We start from the raw sequence: 20398 nt of genomic DNA on the forward strand, positions 1-20398 counted from the left end.
CTGGGGTCTCATTTGCAGAGGAGAAAAGCACTTAGAGCTGCAACTGAACGCAATGAGAGCTGGGCTCTGAACATAAGTAATATATAATGCTAAATACTCTGTAAAAATCAGATCCTATTTTAAAATCCACCCAAAATTAGTGGATACTTAATTTTTCTGTATCTGAGTTCCTCATCTTTAGAATGGGGACAATACGAACCGTCACCTCATAGGGATGTTGTAAAAATAAATGAATTCACGTCTGACAAGTTTGCAGATACTTTAGTAATGAGCATAAAAATAAAGCCTCGAGGAAATCAATAACTCTGTCTTCAAAGCAGGATTTGAATAGTATGCAGTAAATAAGGCCTAACACCACACATTGAACATCAAGAAGAAAATGAGATACTTAACAGCTGCTCACTAAGTGAACTCCATCCATTCTGTACAAGGAACGTGGCAGAGCTCCTTTGGAAAAATAGTAAGTGATCCATGTAATTAAGGATTTTATCATAATGAATATGGGAAAGAGGGCAAATTAAGCTTGCACAGTCCACCTTTTATATATAAGATATAGCTTATCAGTCCAATTACACTTTGGTGGTTTATTTAAAAAAAAAAGAGAGAGACCTAATCCCAATGGGTAATGATTGTCTCCTATAAAATACTTATCACACCCAATTAAATGTAACTGGGAGCTGAAGACTCTCAGTGCCTTGCTGGTTAGGATCAAAGTTCCTAAATATGTGTAATATAATTGAGTCAATATTCTTAGTTTCAAAACCTTGCTATGTACCCACTGTAAAGTCAACCTTTATTGACATATTAGACATAGTATATAAATGGTAATTAGGGACATTTCTTATAAATAGCTGATGAAGCCATATTAGATAGACTAGAGCTTTGAAAAACAAACCTGTATTGTTAGAGAATTAGCAGTAAATACCAATTATATGTGTGTTTACCTATATTGCGTTAGAGGTTAACAATGTAACCAGATAGTTCCTGTCCGTTACTATATTCTATTGATTCAGAGATCAAAAGGGAATATTAACATTTAGATGAAACTTGGGTGTACTAATATAATTGTCTTTTTTTCTCTTTGAAATCTGTAGTGAACTGTCCATGAACAGCTTAATGGATAATGACCTTATGCTGGTGAATGCAACTAATTACCTGTCTATCCATAGGAAATGGAAGATTTTACTTCAAAGCCACAATATTCACCCAAATAACTGCTGTTAAGAGGCTATTGATAGCCTGCCAGCGATCTATAAAGGAACCCTTGGGCCCCAATCTTGCATCTCGGATTTGCTAAAGCTTGGTCAGGGGAAGCTTGAGTCGCAAGACTGAGGTTTCTGGCTCCAGTCTGAATTACCCTGCCACTCCTCATGGAAGAATTTGAACAAACTCTATATGGACTGCCTATTTGGACTATAACTTGATGAACTGATTCTGGAAAGAACTTTTTGCAACTCAGCAGCTCACCATCTCTACAATGAAACTGATCTAAGCACTTTGTTCATATCTGTATTTATAATGATCTTTTAACCACAATGCTCTCTTTCTTTTTTAATAAATCTTAGTTTATTTAATAAGAATTGGCTGTAAGCGTGTATTTGGGTAAGATCTGAAATATTCGTTGACCTGGTGTAATGTGTCCACTCCTTTGGGATTGGTAGAACTTTATCTATGATGAACAAGATTTTCAGTAATCCTGATCATATTTGACTTGGCTGTCTGGGTGGGTTGCTTTAAGGAAACTGGGTTTTGGCTTCTGGGTAACCAGTAAGATATTGTAGAAGCTGTTTTGTTGCTGGCTTGGTGAATCAGAGTATTAGAATAAACCACCAGTTTTGGGGATTGTCTGCCCCATTCTTTGTAGTTTGCCCTGATTGAACGGTCCCAGTGAGGCCCACCCAGGCACCAACGGTCACAAATGTAATCTCTGTCTGTCTACTTATGCAGTCGCTATCGCACCTTCTAACACCTCCCAAGTCCTTTGTCATGAAAACTCCCTCAATATTTTAGCCCTTCTATTTCAGGGCAGGACCAGAAAGGGTCAGGATGAATTAGAATGAAAAATAAAATAGAGAAAAGGTAACTTTTTTTTAACCTCCCAAAAGTTCTTTTCAATTGTGGTCAGGATTTGGGTTAGTTTTTTAATTTATTCCATCCAGTTTTGCCATCCCTACAAAGCTGCACTACCTAAACACAGCTGTCTGAGAGCAAGGGGTAGACTCATGCTCCATTTTTAACAAGATCTGAAATTCCTGAGCATATTTATCTGTGTGTTGTTTTAGAGCAGCCTGTTCCAGTCTATGCTATTCTGTACTGCTGCTCACACTGCACTTCAAAACTTTTGAGAAAAAGTCTAGCAGGGAATTAAGGAAGGAACGTGACTTTTCAGCATGACACAGGTTCTCTGGTGCTTTAAGGAATAGAAGGAGAGCTGATATGCTGAGATAAAAAGAAGCAGCCTGAATAAAATAACCTATGCTACAATAAATGTCAGCTGTGAGAAGACTTTTTTTCCGCTTTTTGTTAATTTGGTAATTAACTTCCTTTATTTCATGCAACAGAAATGAACTTCAGTTCTTGGCGTGCTGTGCTGATTGAGTCTGAAGACTAGGGAACATAATATGCACAACTGTGACTCATCTAATTTACTAGAGCTTATATCATATTATCTTTTGATGTTAGGAGTATGGAATTGCAAATATACTGGCAATGGGGTGATAGGAGTCAAATAAACACATCAGCAAAGTAACAAGCACAACAAAAGCACAGATTAGATATGCTTTCAGTTTATAATTATTTTCTGTTAAATGATAACTCAGCTAGCCAATTTGGGTTCTAAGGACGGCATTGGTTGTTATATGGGAAATCCTGGTTTAGGAGTGACTTTGGGATCCCTATCTGCTAGTCTACAGTAGATGGTGTATGTTTCAAAAGCGTATCTCTGACTCACGGTGCCTTAAATGGAAACCCTGCTAGTCTATTAGCTAGCATAGATAGTGGCACCAAAATAACACATTTTTGGGGAGTGAGGCGTGGTGGTAAATGCAGTTAGGTCATTCTCTCTCTCTCTCATGTATGTATTTGAAAAGTCAATATATTCAAGCAATCAATTTTGAAGGGGGTTACTGTATCTGCTGTAGATAAATAGTGGACTTCAGTTCTCAGCAGAGCTTGAATCAGCATGAATATTTCCCTCCCCTCCAAATCAACAATTAATCTTTCCCTTTTCATGGCAAAGCTATGTTGTAATTTATCAGCTAAGGTTCTTAGAGTAGCACCTATCACTGTAGAAAGAGAACGACAGAGATCACAACAGGGAAGTTTTTGTATGGTACACTGGTTTCACTAGGTTTCTGTGCATACCCAAAATGTCCATAAAATCAAGGCTGTGTAAAATGAGAATGTGGAATCATCCACTCTCAATCTGGGAGACACAAAAACATTCCATATTAAATAATTTGGTAAGTTAGGGTTACATAAAATAGAATTCTACTATAATACAATGTAGACATTTAGTTTAAATACAACTTATTAAGCTTTAAAGGGTATGTAACTTGCTTTTTCTTGTTTGTTTTCTCATTTCTTTATTCCCTCTCGCTCCTATTTTCATTCTTTGCCTTTATTTCCATTTCTCACCATCTTCCCATACGGTATTCTCTCTCTGCTCTTTCCTCTTGTTGTTTTTGTACTTCCCTGTTCTTGTTTTTCTTTTTGTCCCTCCCCTTCCTAGGTGCAGGGGGATTTTCCTCTCCCCCCAGAACCCCAGCCCTTCACCCTATTTTTTTCTCTGTTGTCTGAACACTCTCCTTTATCTCATCTCTTTTTTCCCATTTCCACTCAGGTCTTTACTAATCCCCAGTTTGTCTCTCACACAAGGCCCCATGAGCTCATTTCCCACCCAATTTCTGAACATATTTTAATCTCTTCTATGCAACTTACCATTGACTCCTTCACTCTGAATGCTGGGGAAACAGTGAAGCCAAACTACCACAGAACTGAGTAGAAAAAGCAGTTGCCACCCACTGAGGTAACCCAGCCCTACCTGACGACAGTGCCAGGCACTTGTAGCGCAGGGTAACTAGCAGATCCAAGGCGACTCAGGGGAACAGCTTGAGTCAGTATCATTCAAAAACACTAAATTCAGTAAAAATAATGTAAAGAACTACAAATTAAATAATACCTAGCAGGAAAAACAAAACACCTGAAATGTGATATATTTGTTTTTTGATGGCCCTCTGTTGTGTAAGTCTTAATGTACATTTTATTTAAACCACACAGTATTAAAAACTAGTCAAAATAATCAATAATAAACTGATATTTTACTATACATTGACATTTTTATAACAGAAAATCAGGAATATGTTTTAAGTTATTTAATGTACAGTTAGAGGATGTTTTAGTCTTTGTCTTACCTCCATAGAGTTATTCAAGGCAAAAGAAAATAAAAAGAAAATTTGTCTAAAAAATTATAAACCCCCCCACACACACTTCTATTTCCCAGCAAATCCCATCCAAATCAAGCGAAACTGTGCTTCCATTGTGTTTCAGAATTGTGATGGTGTGTTTCGTAGTGATAGAAATTATAATTGGCTTGTGGAAGACTGGGGGTTTTTGAAGTTGAACAAAAACTACACATGAACATTCATGTGCTTAAAACAGAAAATTGACTAAATGAAACTTTTCATGAAAGTATCTGATTTCTATGGGAAAATGTCAGCTATTCATTCAAAAAATGAACTTGTAAAAAAATTGATTCAGAAATAGTGAATGCGGTGACTCATGGGAGTTGTAGTTCAGGTGCTTCATTCCCCCCTTGTTTCCTCTGGACCAGGTTCCCTAGATGGACTTAATCATCCATATTTCATCACAGCAACACAACTGCCATGAGACACTACCTATGCTCACCAAAGAGGGTAACCATGGTGCATCATGGGTGATGTAGTCCAATTAGGCAGTTTTTCATTCTGGTTTTCAGCTGAAATTTTGGACTGAAAATTTCAGGTTTTCAGTCAAAAATTTTCTGTGTTGATTGTTCATCAAAAAAGATTTTTTATTCAGATTTTTTTTTTTGACCAGCTCTACTATCAATTCCACCAGAGTAGTTTTCCCCAAAACCCAACAGGACAAACAGGATCTGAATTCAGATTCACTGCAGAATAACTGTGCAACAGGACTGTACAGCTGGCTTGCTAACTATTATATTATGTCCCTTTCTGCAAGGACAACATGGCTTAGTCTCCGCTGAAGTTTGACAGGGTATGTTTCATCTCAGACTTTGTCCAAACAGCATGTACATCCTGAAACATGGCTGCTCTACATGGTCTGATGGTATTGTTTAATTACCACTACCTCAAACTTTTTTTTTTAGGTTCCAAGAGTCATAACCCCATCCATATCAAGATTTTTTCTGCAAACCTGAACAACAGCTATGGATTACTTGTCAATTTACCTGCAATACTCTGAACCTTCAGGGACTAAATTTTGCCAGTTTACATCCTCCCTAGCCTGCCTCTTCAGTGAAGCTGCACAGGAGGTAGTTAGTGTAGTATTATGTCAATTAAGCCTTATCTAGGTATTAAGAAGTATATTTAAAATTCAAGTGTTGTGAACAGTTAATTTTTATACTGCTATATTCACCTAAAGAGCAGATTGCTGGTCACTGGGTATCTGACTTTCCAGATAACAGAATTGGCTGTTTATTTAGCTTGCAATATAAGATACTCACTTTGGAAAATCAATAATGTTACATAATTGCATATGAAAAATATTTAATGGCCGTTTCAGTTTTCTAGGTGGATTACAGTCCAGTCTAAGCACCTAAAATTCAATCAGATTACACACGTCTTGTTTAATATATTTTAATAGATGCTTTCTTCTGGTTATTTTAGAAATTATATATGCAAATTATGTGTTAAATAATTGATGAAGCACCTTGTTTTGCTTCTAGTTACAAGTGATGCTTTTCTTCACTAATATATTTAGACAGTAGTTCTCTTCACAGCAAGATTTTTGCATAGCATTTTAAAAGATATTTCAGCTCCTGCAGTGATGAAGGCCTATTTAGGAACAGCTAGTATAATTTACTAAGGTGATTTATTAAGCAATTTATACAATCTAGTAAAATAGCATTGTATAATATTATTTCATAGGGATATGTATCTTTGTTGAGAAAACTAAATTCTTTAACACTTGGGGAACTCTGTATTATTACATTTTATAATGGAACAAAGTAGATCAGGGTAATTATCCTTCTTGTTTTATTAAAGCTTTACACAACTGTTAGAGGTTAATGCTGCTATTTATTTTCCTACTGTCAAATGTTACACTATAATAAAATCTATGTTACTCAGTAAAATGAGGAATGAAGGCATTAATCCTTCATTAGACAACAAAAAGTGACGTAATGTAACTCTAGCTATGTATGTATCTACATCTAGATAAATAAAGCAAAAATGTTTCTAATACACAAAGATCAAGGACTGAAACCTGAAACATTTATTCATGTAAGTAAACTTCATGGCATGAGTAGTTCCATTAACTTTTCAAATTAACTATATGAATGTCTGCAGGATTAGGCCTTTAATCTGCAGCATATTAAGACTAGTAGGAGAGTTATCTCTGTCCATATTTATTTCAGGGGAAATGATCTGAGCAACCGAGTGTGCAGTATATGTTCTGTATTTCTGTTAAAGGGCATTCTGAAATAAAATAGGATGTCTATAGACATGCTAAGCTTAGAATGTTAATTATTTAAATCCATTGTTTCCTAGCATTGTAATTAGTCCATCAATAAATCATGTGGTGGCTCTTCTCATTTACAGAGAAGCCTGGTGTAAACATCGGCTTGAAAAATGCTTTCCTTCAGAAGCTGTGGGATTTGAAACTATGACAAACATTTTTCATAATTAGAATGGCTAGAAAGTTTGGGACTGTGTGTGGTCATTTGCGGAGTTTGGGTCTGTGTACTCTCAAATATGGTTTTGTGAGTTAATTCAGTGCAAGACCACACATACAAAACACCTAATTTCAATACTTACATTACTGAACAAGTACTAGACAGATAGTCTGTTACAGTTATTGTGAGAATCATTACTTCACATGGCCCTTCCAGAAGCAAGCACATGAGTGTCTGGAGCTGGTTTCAGCCATTGGCATACACCCCCTGCCCTCCCACCATTGAGCAGGTGTTATGATAATATTGCCTTAGTTTCCCCTCCTTCTGCCACTTCCCATTTAGCCTAGTGTCTGGTAGTTCCTCACTATGACTCTAGCACTCTGTCTGGACCATTAATACCCTCTCCCCTCTTGGGGTGCGCAAAAATGTCTAGCAAGTCAAGAGGCCAGTAACCCTAGTGAACAGTCAACAGTCTCCAGCCTCTGGGGGTTTGGATCCCTTTGCTGTACAGGTTTTAATAATATCTCTGTTGGGATTGGTGGAAGAGCCCAGATCCACTCACTCCTCTGGGTTCTAATCAAGGGACACCGTATAATGCATTTGGAACCAGTTTATCCCAATCCCTTGCTGTTTCCTACCACACCTCTCCTGTAGACTTTCCCAGACACTTCTGGATGTCCAACTGCCTGGTTGGTTTTCTAACATTGTGTTGCCGAAAGACCGAACTTTCCCTTTCCTTCTAAACTGCAGCTTTTTTACCACCCCAGCTGTTGCAAGGCCACCAACCAGCCACAGCTTAGGAACCAACTAGTCTCCCTGTAGATCTGTTAGCCGCTGGGACAGCTTGTCCTGTGTATACCCCATGACAATCAGACTCTCTAACTGGATAAATAACAGGGACAGGTCAGAAAGAAACTACAAAAGTATATTGTTGCACATTATGAAGACTGCAAGAGTTATCAGTTTTCAAAGCAAGACACCATTTCTTGTAATGGGAAAACCCTAGCATTCTCTCATAAATACCTTTTTAGAATGGTGTGAGGAGGCAGATGATCCTGGAAAAGAATTATGTTGGTGGGTTTTCTTTTCAAACCACTTTGTATGTCTGATGAAGGTGATGGTGCCATTTAGCATGTCAGGTTCCGGCATGACTTGTTTAGAAAAGCTCACATACACCACAGTCTGGCTCATGATAAAAAGCAAGTCAGAAAGCTACCAAAATTTCTATAGTTGCTTCAGTTCTTTTGGCTGAATGTAAGATCCGTCAAGGAGACAGGTAGACTTGCATTATTTTTGTTTTCCCCTTGCCTTTAATTTAACTTTTGCCTAGGATCACAAGCTTGAAGAGCTTTATAATGAGCAGATTACACTAAACTGGGAGGAATGGTAGATATGCTGGAAGGTCGGGATAGGATACAGAGGGCCCTAGACAAATTGGAAGATTGGGCCAAAAGAAATCTGATGAGGTTCAACAAGGACAAGTGCAGAGTCCTGCATTAGGATGGAAGAATCCCATGCACAGCTACAGACTAGGGACCGAGGAGCTAGGCAGCAGTTCTGCAGAAAAGGACCTAGGGATTACAGTGGATGACAAGCTGGATATGAGTCAACAGTGTGCCCTTGTTGCCAAGAAGGCTAATGGCATTTTGGGCTGTATAAGTAGGAGCATTGCCAGCAAATCGAGGGACATGATCATTCCTCTCTATTCGGCACTGGTGAGGCCTCATCTGGAGTACTGTGTCCAGTTTTGGGCCCCACACTACAAGAAGGATGTGGAAAAATTGGAAAGAGTCCAGCGAAGGGCAACAAAAATTATTAGGGGGCTGGAGCACATGACTTATAAGGGGAGGGTGAGGGAACTGGGCTTATTTAGTCTGCAGAAGAGAAGAATAAGGGGGGATTTGATAGCTGCTTTCAACTACCTGAAAGGGAGTTCCAAAGAGGATGGATCTAGACTGTTCTCAGTGGTGGCAGATGACAGAACAAGGAGTAATGGTCTCAAGTTGCAGTGGGGGCGGTTTAGGTTGGATATTAGGAAAAACTTTTTCACTAGGAGAGTGGTGAAACACTGGAATGCGTTACCTAGGGAGGTGGTGGAATCTCCTTCCTTAGAGGTTTTTAAGGTCCAGCTTGACAAAGCCCTAGCTGGGATGATTTAGTTGGGGATTGGTCATGCTTTGAGCACGGGGTTGGACTAGATGACCTTCTGAGGTCCCTTCCTACCCTGATATTCTATGATTCTATAATTCTATGATAAAAGAAAATTGCTAGGTCGGATTTTTGAAAATCTCCTACCTTTAGGATCATTCTGTTTCATCAGTATGTCGCTTCACTTACATCTCTCTTTCAAACATTGTTTCTTGTACTTTCTTGTAAAATATTCTTAATATCTTACATTTCTCTAGCGTGTTTCATCCAAGGTTCCCAAAGCATGTTATAAACAGTGATGATGTTATATTTTTTCAGGTCAATCCCTGAAGTCTAGATAATTCCTGTGTACAATACAAATCATGGCAGGTGTTTTTTTGCAAGGAAAATTCAGTGACAAATTCCTGGTAGAGATTTCCCTACATTGTTCTGTCAAAGGTTGGTGTTTGCCTCATTACAGAAAAGTTGCCAAAAATGATGGGCCCCAGGGATCCACATGGAGGCCCTGTATTCCCAAAGATGCTCTGGTCCCAGTGCCATGGCCTGCCCCTACCTCGTCCTCTGCCCAGCTCATTACACTGGCACGTGTATTGGGGGAGGATTTCCCAAATTCGTTAACGGTTGTAAATTTCTGTGGTGGATGCAGTTCAGGTTTGTTTTTTTCCTCTACATCCTCCCTAATCTAAAACATTCCTTTGAAGGTGTATGTACAACAGATATCTTTGTGAACATTTTGCATCCCCAGTCCACAGAGTAGTTCTCCACAAATGGAGGAAGTTCTTTGAAGATGCTCCTTTTAAACATTACCATTCCTGGACACAGATATTAATGTGCAAACCAACCCATTGCTGCCCATTATCATCATCTTGTCTCCGTAAGAAATACTAGTCATTCACAGATTAAAACCTGCCATATATGAGTTACAGATTAGGACTTTAGACTCGGGGTTTTTAAGCTTTTCAACATGGACAGATGCAGATGTACAACACCCCATTGGCTTCACTGGAGGCCTTGAGCAGCAGAACAGCTTGCAGGATCAGGGCCTGGGTATTTTTTTTTTACCACAACATGCCAGTTCCAGTTGAAAACTCCACTGACTGTCCTACAGCAAGTAATGAGAAGTTATAGAAAACATATTGCACAGATGTAGAGAGACATTTTTATAAGAAAAAATGACTTGATAGTTATGTGTACTGGCCCAAATTGTCTTTGGACTGAGTAATCATTGATTGCGCTAAATGCTTTCTGTTCTTCCTTTTTGCTAGTTTACAGATACGTGCCACACTTCGTTTTACCCCGACAGCATAATACAAAAAAAAAAAAAAGTAGAAAACAATATCAATTCCATTTGAGGTGCTGGTGTTTACACTATATGAACTTCAGTCCATGTGAGGTGTGAATTTTGGGATTATTCCATTGATTTTAACATTTTGGGGGAAGGATTGGAGCCTGCAGTGAATGCTTAATAACTCTGAGCTTCCACTACAGTATTTTGATGGAAAATAGTGAAACAGTACCTCTTTCACAGTGCTCCTTGATTGTGATTTGACCTGAGATGGGAGTGAGTAGTACATGAAAGTTTCAGCTTCATCAAAAGAAATGGCTTGTACAATAAATACAATGCTATATACACACAGCTAAAATGTTAAGGTTAGAGAAATGCAAAGAGAACTCAATAAGGTTGTGTGATGAAGCTATCAAACTGACCATGAAAATCACATGTAAAAATCAACAAAAATAATTCAGTCTGGTATTGGGATCCACTTTTTCACTTTACTGTTCCATAGTAATTTGGAAAAACATTGCAGTTTAAGGGCGAGGTGCTCTTTAAGGACCAACCAAAGAATTACATCAAAGTTCAAACCAGAAAAAAAAGAAACCAATATTTATTTCACAATATTATTTTTATGGTCCTTTAAACACAACTTGAACTTTAAACACATTTTAAAAAACCATAGAAATAATAGCAGCTTTCATAATTGTAAATTGATTGAGTTGAGATTCAATTGTTGTCATTATCAGTTTGCTAAGATCACTGCAGCCACATTAGTTGGCAATTAATTTTAAAATAATTATCTCCCCACCTTGTTAATATATAAAAAGTTCTTGTCTCAATGGTTCTCTATACTAGGGATAATTTAAAAAAAACAGATTAAAATGACACTATGAAGTGCAGTATTTCCTACCACCAGGCTTAATGTAAACTTACAAGATAGATCAACATAGGTACATTGATTGGGGTGTGAAAAAAACAACCTCCTAATCAACATAGCTACACCAATGTGACCCCCAGGGTAGACACAGTTATGACGATGGAAGAATGCTTCAGTCAACCCTGACAGCAGGATTGTCTGGCTATGTAGACTCCCTCCTCAGGCCCTACGCTACCAGCATTCCCAGCTGTCTTCCAGACACCACTGACTTCCTGAGGAAACTACAATCCATCGGTGATCTTCGTGAAAACACCATCCTGGCCACTATGGATGTAGAAGCCCTCTACACCAACATTCCACACAAAGAGGGACTACAAGCCATCAGAAACAGTATCCCCGATAATGTCACGGCTAACCTGGTGGCTGAACTTCGTGACTTTGTCCTCACCCATAACTATTTCACATTTGGGGACAATGTATACCTTCAGATCAGCGGCACTGCTATGGGTACCCACATGGCCCCACAGTATGCCAACATTTTTATGGCTGACTTAGAATAACGCTTCCTCAGCTCTCGTCCCTTAATGCCCCTACTCTACTTGCGCTACGTTGATGACATTACACGACAGTGCTAATAAGCGATGGTCACATAAACACCACCCTATACCGCAAACCTACTGATCACTATTCCTACTACATGCTTCCAGCTTTCATCCATACCACACCACACGGTCCATTGTCTACAGCCAAGCTCTATGATACAACTGCATTTGCTCCAACCCCTCAGGCAGAGACAAACACCTATAAGATCTCTATCAAGCATTCTTACAACTACAATACCCACCTGCTGAAGTGAAGAAACAGATTGACAGAGCCAGAAGAGTACCCAGAAGTCACCTACTACAGGACAGGCCCAACAAAGAAAATAACAGAACGCCACTAGCCGTCACTTTCAGCCCCCAACTAAAACCTCTCCAACGCATCATCAAGGATCTACAACCTATCCTGAAGGACGACCCATCACTCTCACAGATCTTGGGGACAGGCCAGTCCTTGCTTATAGACAGCCCCCCAACCTGAAGCAAATACTCACCAGCAACCACACACCACGCAACAGAACCACTAACCCAGGAACCTATCCTTGCAACAAAGCCTGTTGCCAACTGTGTCCACATATCTATTCAGGGGACACCATCATAGGGCCTAATCACATCAGCCACACTATCAGAGGCTCGTTCACCTGTACATCTACCGATGTGATATATACCATCATGTGCCAGCAATGCCCCTCTGCCATGTATGTTGGTCAAACTGGACAGTCTCTACATAAAAGAATAAATGGACACAAATCAGACGTCAAGAATTATAACATTCAAAAACCAGTCGGAGAACACTTCAATCTCTTTGGTCACTCGATTACAGACCTAAAAGTGGCAGTTCTTTAACAAAAAAACTTCAAAAACAGACTCCAACGAGAGACTGCTGAATTGGAATTAATTTGCAAACTGGATACAATTAACTTAGGCTTGAATAAAGACTGGGAGTGGATGGGTCATTACACAAAGTAAAACTATTTCCCTATGTTTATCGCCCCCCCTCCACCTCCCACTGTTCCTCAGATTTTCTTCTCAACTGCTGGAAATGGCCCACCTTGATTATCACTACAACAGGTTTCCCCCCCACCCCCGCTCTCCTGCTGGTAATAGCTCACCTTACCTGATCACTCTCGTTACAGTGTGAATGGTAACACCCATTGTTTCATGTTCTCTATGTATATAAATCTCCCCACTGTATTTTCCACTGAATGCATCCGACGAAGTGAGCTGTAGCTCACGAAAGCTTATGCTCAAAAAAATGTGTTAGTCTCCATGGTGCCACAAGTACTCCTTTTCTTTTTGCGAATACAGACTAACACGGCTGCTACTCTGAAACATAGCTAACTTCGTTCAGGGAAATTGTGTTCCTACACCCAAGGAAAAACCCCTTCTGTCCGTGTAGGCTGTTTGTATACTGTGGGGTTACGCTGACATAGCTGCACTGACGTAGCAATGCCAGTACAGTCTCTGGAGTGTAGACACACCCTGACATGAATTCATTAACAGTAATGGCCAACTCTTAGTACGGAACAGCTTGCTTCTACAAGAGGATATTTTTCTGCCAGCAAATATTGAGGGCCGAATATGAGCACGAGTGAAGCAGAAGGATGATTTAAAGTTCAATTAATAAAAAATTAAGAAATATAATTATATGGTAACAGTCTGCCATGAGTACTATTGTAGTTTTATATCACAATGCATTATGTTAGCCATTTCTTTCCTCAATTGCAGACCAGATAATGATTTTCTCTCCCCTCTCTTTTTTAACACTGAATCAGCAGTGTCATCCTGTTCTGGAATTAGCCATTGTGACTAACTACTGAGTAACACAGTGTGTGCCATTAATTTACCTAAATGTGTTCCAGTGATCAATACTGAATCTGTAAAGTAATTTGTTCTTTGACTCTACATGGCAAAAATAATTGCCTAAAAAATAACTCATTTTTTTTTGTTTCAGCTGTAAATCTGATGACTGTTCACAATAAAAAGCTTATGGGATAAAAAATAGTGATTCTGGTAGTAGTCAATTCCAAAATATATATCTATTTTTTAAATAGGTGCAAAATTATTTTTTGATATATAGTGAATCATGCCTTAGAATGAAGTTAAATTTGCTTCAGTGGAGTTTAAGGAGACTTTCACTCACATGAAAACATCTCTACATTCTGCATTTACTAATAACATTAAACACTTAGTGTAGAAAATGTTACCCAGTTGCACAGTAAATAAACAATTTTAAACACATGTCCCTTATGTACACTGAGTGTTTAACAGTGTGTTAATATGTGTATAATTTTCAAAAATGACTAAGTGACTTAGGAAGACAAGGTGGATGAGGTAATATCTTTTATTGGACCAACTTCTGTTGGTGAGAGAGACAAGCATTCGAGCCACACAGAGGTCTTCTTCAGATCAACACAGCAGTGGTGAGCTGGAGCCGGTTGTTAAATTTAGAAGCCCTTTTAGAACCGGTTGTCCAGCGAGGGACAACCGGTTCTAAAAGGGCTTCTAAATTTAACAACCAGCCAAAAGTGGAGCCTTAGGCGCCGACTCCGTGGGTGCTCTGGGGCTGGAGCACACGGGGAAAATTTGGTGGGTGCAGCTCCCCGCCCCGCCCCAGCTCCGCTCCACCTCTGCCACTGAGTTATGCTCTGCCCTGCTCTGCTTCTCCCCCAGCCCCCGCCCTGGCTTCCCGCGAATCAGCTGTTCGCGCGGGAAGCCTGGGAGGGCAGAGAAGCAAGCGGCGGCTTCGCGTTCAGGCCCAAGGAGGTGGAGCGGAGGTGAGCTGGGGCGGGGGGGCACGAGGAGGGTAGCCAGCGCCACAGCAGGTAACCGGGGGGGGGGGGGGGGGGCAGGGGAACCGGTCCCCACCCCAGCTCACCTCTGCCTGGGCCTGAGCGTGAAGCCTCCGCCTGCTTCTCAGCCCTTCCCGGCTTCCCGTGCGAACAGCTGATTCGTGGGAACCTGGGGGGGGAGGGCAGAGAAGTAGAGCAGGGAGGCATGTTCAGGGGTGGAGGCGGAGGCAGAGTGGAGGTGAGCTGGGGCCGGGAACGGGGCGGGGCGGGGAGTTGCCGGTGGGTGCTCTGCACCATGGAGCACCATGAAGTCGGTGCCTAAGGCACCACTTTTGTTGTGATTGGGGGGGGGAGTGGCCCCCCAGCTATGCTACCACGCCCCTAGGAGCCAGAGGGACCTGCCAGATGCTTCCCGGGACTCCCCACCTCACCCCCCGGCAGGTCCCTCTGGCTCTTAGGGGCGGGGCGGGGTGGGCACCCACTACGGTGGCCCACGAGACCCTCCTGCCCGGATCCAGGGGCAGTCAGGGGACAGGGGAGGGGGGTGGATGGGGCAGGGGTCCGGGGGGGGGGCACGAACCCCCCATGGGGTGAGGAGGGAACCGGTTGTTAAGATTTTGGCAGCTCATCACTGAACATAGGTATGTGCGGCTCGAATGCTTGTCTCTCTCATCTCATCCATCTTGTCTCTCTAATATCCTGGGACTGATATGGGTACAACTACATGGCATACAAGGAGTTACTTAGGGTTCATCTACACTGCAAAAAAAAAAGAAAAGACTCATGGTCATGAGTCTCAGAGTCCAGGTCAACTGAGTAGGGCTCATGTTTTGACTGGGGCTCTGTAGATATTCGGGCTTGGGCATGGACTGGAGTCTGGGCTCAGAAACCCAGTAAGGAGGGATGGTCTCAGAGACCTGGCTCCAGCCTGAGTCCAAACATCTACAGTGCTATTTTTAGCCCCGTAGCAATAGTCCTAGTCAGTTGACCTGGCTCTGAGACTCATGGCTGTGAGTCCCCCTTTTATTTTTCAGTGTTGATGAGCCCTAAGTAGATGAACCTTACATTGCTATTTTTCGTCCCGTAGCACTACCCTGAGTCAGCTGACCTTGGCTTTGAGATTTGCTGATGTGTTTTCTTATTTTATTTATTTTTGCTGGGTAGAGAATTGTACCCCATATGGGGAGAAGTGATGGTTTATAACCTGGATATGTATCCATTATTTTCTAATTGAACTGTATCATGAAGCTCTGTGCTGATAGTACCTAACACTGTGTTCCTAGCTGCCTCGTTATTTACAGTGGATATTAATACTGAACAAAAGAAGTTACCTGTAAAAATTTGAGTGGGAGAGCTTAAGGAAAAAAAATCCATTTTTATTATTGTTTACCCTGTAATTTTATTGATAAATTTCACATTAGCAGCTTGTGCAACGACTTTAATACTAACAACATTCTTTTTAGTTCTGTGTTGAAAAGTGAAGACATCATAAAAACCTCACAAGCAAAAAGAAAAAAAGAAGAAGAAAAAAACAATACCTTATTATATCTGAAAGTCAACAGCAGACTGCCTTATAAACATTTTTTCCAATAGCCAGCCTTACTTTGAATTCCTATAATTAAATGTGGTATCTGACAGGATATGCTTTGAGAGCATAAGCAGAGATCACACAATGCACAGCAGTACCTTATGAATAATGCAACAGCCACCCATTTGTATACACACACCAGAGACTGTGGATCAGCTATATTCAGCTAGACCTTGCACAAAAAGTTCCTCTTCTGTGTCATACCAGGAAAGCATGATCTTTAAAACAGACACTTTTATCAGTCATTTTTCGTTCAAGTGAGCACACCAAAAACACTTTGCACAAAAGGATGCACCGAAGAAACAAAGAATAGAATCATTTCCAATCTCTCCGTACTTCTAGAATTGCACACAACAAGCCAAATGCACCCTTGGTTTTACTCCACTGATTTCAGTGCAATTACACCAAGGATTCATTTATTCATATGGGTTAATCATTATACAAACACTTATAACTAGTTGTGAGTGAACCTAGGAGTCCCCTCTGGATGTTCTTAGGTCAGGGGACCCCTTGTATCCACAATTAAATTGCAGATACTGTTGTGGTTGTCATTTTAAACTTGGCCTGATTCATGGGGGCAAGATCTCTTAGGCTATAACTCAGATTGTCAGGTATTCAGGTGAAGAGGAAGGCACAATTACTTAAAACAAAAATAAGTTGGTGGTCTCTAGTTACCAGCCTTATCTTTCTCAGAGACTACACATTGGGAAGAAGGGTACAAGGGAAAATTATGTTGCTCCAGAATCCACTAGACACATGGAGAAGGGAAGGAACTGCTGAGCCCCCTGCCCCACCTCCCATCTTGCTGGCAACTTGAGGAAAGAGATTGGTAGGAATAGAAAGAGTTGCTAACTCCCCTCCCCCTAATACATGAAGGGAAGAAGCAGCCACTGAGACACACTGCATGCTGGTCACACATGGGTGGGAGTTTAAGAACTTCTGGGAGACTGAATTAACTAAGGCCAGTGGACGGGGTTAAAAAGTGGAAAACCTCAACCCAGAATCCCAGCAGCCAGAAGGAAAAGTGCTGCCTTTCCCCACATCCCCCATTTCCCAACAAGCAGAGAGAGTAATGTAAATACTATGATCCTCATCCCCCAGTATTATCATTGGAGATATAAAATGAGTTACTAACAAATGAAAAGACAGTGCAGCTTTCATAATTGTTCCCCAGCATTTCAGGGCTTTGTTGTTTGTTTGGTCTCCCTAACACTCTCTCTACCAATTTGTGTTTTTTAATGAGAATAACAATGTACACGATCATTCTAAAGATAATAATAATAATAATAATAATAATAATAATAACAATAGCAACAACTTACAGACAGAATTTTTGTGGTTACTGTCTTTGTTGGGTAGCATCTTGACTCCTCTTGACTTCAATTCAATTGCTTTTTTAACTGTTCAAAGCAAGCAAACAAAGACCAAGAAAGTTTATTAAGACATATAGTAAACACACACTGCATCCACAATGCATGTACTAAATGAAAACAAAGCAATATGGAGTCCTACTATGAAATGGAATTTACAGTTACTTCTCAAATAACCCAATTTTCTTACTTTTTTTCCTGAAACCATAACAATTTAATTATGTATCAGAAGAAAGTTGAGAGCCGTAGCATTTATTAGCAGTAATAACAGGAATATTTTGACTTCAAACAGAATGTTTAAGTTTCATTAGAGCCAGAAAAAAGACAAAACTGTCCTAATGATATCATGCTCAAAATGAATTTATGTTTTCTATTGTAGACGACAAAACTTAAAATAAAATAAAATTTAAAAAACCCTATTTTCATTGTACAATATACTCCCAACAGCAAACTTTTTTCATTTTTTATAAAAAATAGAATCAGACACATGCAAATATGCAACAAATCTACAAAATTTAAACCGAATGTGTCATAGTCCCACAAAAGTAATTGATTTACAAACAAACTTGAGTTTGCTCTATGTCAGAATGCTGAAGACAATCTTCAGATGACACCTTTCAAGAATGTTGTACATTCACTGAGAAGTCCTTCTTTATATTCAACCTTTAATCTTTTTCCTGGAGCTTTGTATGTGATGGTTAATAGTTTTAAAGTTTGCACATTCATACTAAACACTCATCCTAAAGTTTACACATTCATATATATGAACCTCATCTTCAAATAATTAATTCAAAATAGCAAAAGAAAAAAAAAACCCTGCAAAAATGTATTTATATATTTTCTCACCATATTAACAAGTAAAACAGCAAAACTAAGGTCAATTCTACTTTTCTGCTAATATATGGATCTATCAAATTGTACATTAGTTACAATATGTACATAATCGTATGAACATGTTAAGAGACAGAAGGCTAGGAACAGTATACTGGCACTTGTTTGTCATATAACAAAAGGGTGTATTAAGTTTGTTTCTCTACTACACTTCTTTGCTGCTCTTGCTTCCACAGGCACCAACTCCGTGGGTACTCCAAAAAAATTAGTGGGTGCTTAGCACCCACCTGCAGCCAAGCTGTCCCCCTCCCACTAGCATCTCCTGCGCACTGGGAGCCCCACCGATCAACTCCTCCCCATCCCTCCCAGTGCCTCCTGTATGCCGCAGAACAGCTGTTCAGCAACATGCAGGAGGCGCTGGGAGGGAGGGGAAGAGTGGGAATGGGCATGCTCAGGGGAAGGGGGTGTGAAGAGGTGGGGCGGGGGTGGAGCCTTGGAGGAACGGATGGAGTGGGAGCGGGGCTGGGGATAGGGTGGGGGTGGGGAAAGGCAGAGGCAGGGTGGGGCCTTGCGGAAGGGATGGAGTGGGGGCGAGGCCAGGGGTGGACCAAGGGCAAAGAGGCAAGGCAGGGGTGGAGGCTTGGAGGAAGGGATGGAATTATGGCAGGCTTGAGGCGTGGGGGGGGGGGGGTCGAGCACAACCTGGATAGAGGGGAAGTAAGCGCCTACACTATCTTCATCAAAATGTTGTTTGTAGTATTCTGGTTGTGTTGGCCCGAGGATATTAGAGAGACAAGGTGGATGAGGTAATATCTTCTATTGTTAACCCACAGATGACATGGCATTTTTATCTTCTCATTTTTCTGTGAGAGTTCATTCAAAAGCGTAGTGGTTGTTTTGTTTCATCCACCTACTAGTTGTTATTGGGGGCATTTAGTACACTGGTTGAGGTACAAAATATGTTGTGATAGGTATGTATAGGACCCACGGATCTTGAAAGATGTGTTGGGGCAGGGTGATCATCGTAGCAGTGGAGATATGTCTACACATTCTGCATCTGTTGTTATGGCAGGGTCTGGAGTTGCTTTGAGTTGGTGTGTCTGTATCTCCAGTAGGTGACTGCTTTTCACAAAGCGATCACTCCATATCTGACCTCTCAGTTCTCATCCTCAAAGAATCCTGAACAACACCTTCAAAAGACAAGCCTCGGAGCTTAAGTTCATAACTTTCTTAGAAACTAAAAATCATGTGCTTAAGAAAGACACTGGATTTATGGTTTATTATAATAATCTGTAACTCACTAACCCCCTTTTTTGTCCTCTGACGGCAAAGGTGTCCACTTCACTTTGAATGGTCTCCTACAGTATGTGTATATTTACTTATGCTACATACTATTGCACCTTGCATTTAGCTGTGACACCTTGAGTACATTTCCGAGACCTGAAGAAGACTTCTCTGTTAGCTTGAAAGCTTGTCTCTTTCACTAATAGAAGTTGAACCAATAAAAGATATCACCGCACCCACCTTGTCTCTCCATGAAAATGTGGCAGCCTTCTCTGAAGTGTTGACATTCTTTGGGCAGGCACCATAGGAAGTGTATTGTGTGCTATATATGTTGTGCCATGCTAGATAGAAGCACATGCTTAAAACTCAGGAAATGTGTGTGAAAAGTCATAAAAGGAAAGTTAAATATCCTTTTACCCATATGGGCTGAAATTAGTTTGACCCTGGGCTTAATTTGACGTGATCTTTATAACAATGAGAGTAAATTGTGCAAAAGCTGTATCCATCTAGAGACACTAAGACTGCTATATAATTTACTCCCAGTAAACAAAAGGATTTCTGTCAAAAATGTTATCATTTACACATATGCTGATGAGAAAATGGAGAAAAGAAATGAGCTGATTTTGTGGAAAGTTAGCTCAGAAGGGTTCTGGAAATATATGACATATTATTTAATTCTTAATATTAAAGCACTTATATACTCTCTGCTTTTGTTTCCTTCAAACCATTACACAACCA

General features: G+C 40.4%; 1 protein-coding gene across 1 annotated transcript in view; it reads right to left on the reverse strand.

Moving 5' to 3' along the window:
• CSMD1 (CUB and Sushi multiple domains 1) overlaps positions 1 to 20398 on the reverse strand; it is a 1979019-nt gene that overhangs the window by 770281 nt on the left and 1188340 nt on the right. The window contains exon 7 of the mRNA XM_037894193.2: positions 17498 to 17575. Coding sequence (XP_037750121.1) covers positions 17498 to 17575 — 78 coding nt within the window. The remainder of the gene's footprint in view (positions 1 to 17497; positions 17576 to 20398) is intronic.

This window comes from Chelonia mydas, chromosome 3 (genome assembly GCF_015237465.2).
Source record: "Chelonia mydas isolate rCheMyd1 chromosome 3, rCheMyd1.pri.v2, whole genome shotgun sequence".
NCBI lineage: Eukaryota > Metazoa > Chordata > Testudines > Cheloniidae > Chelonia > Chelonia mydas.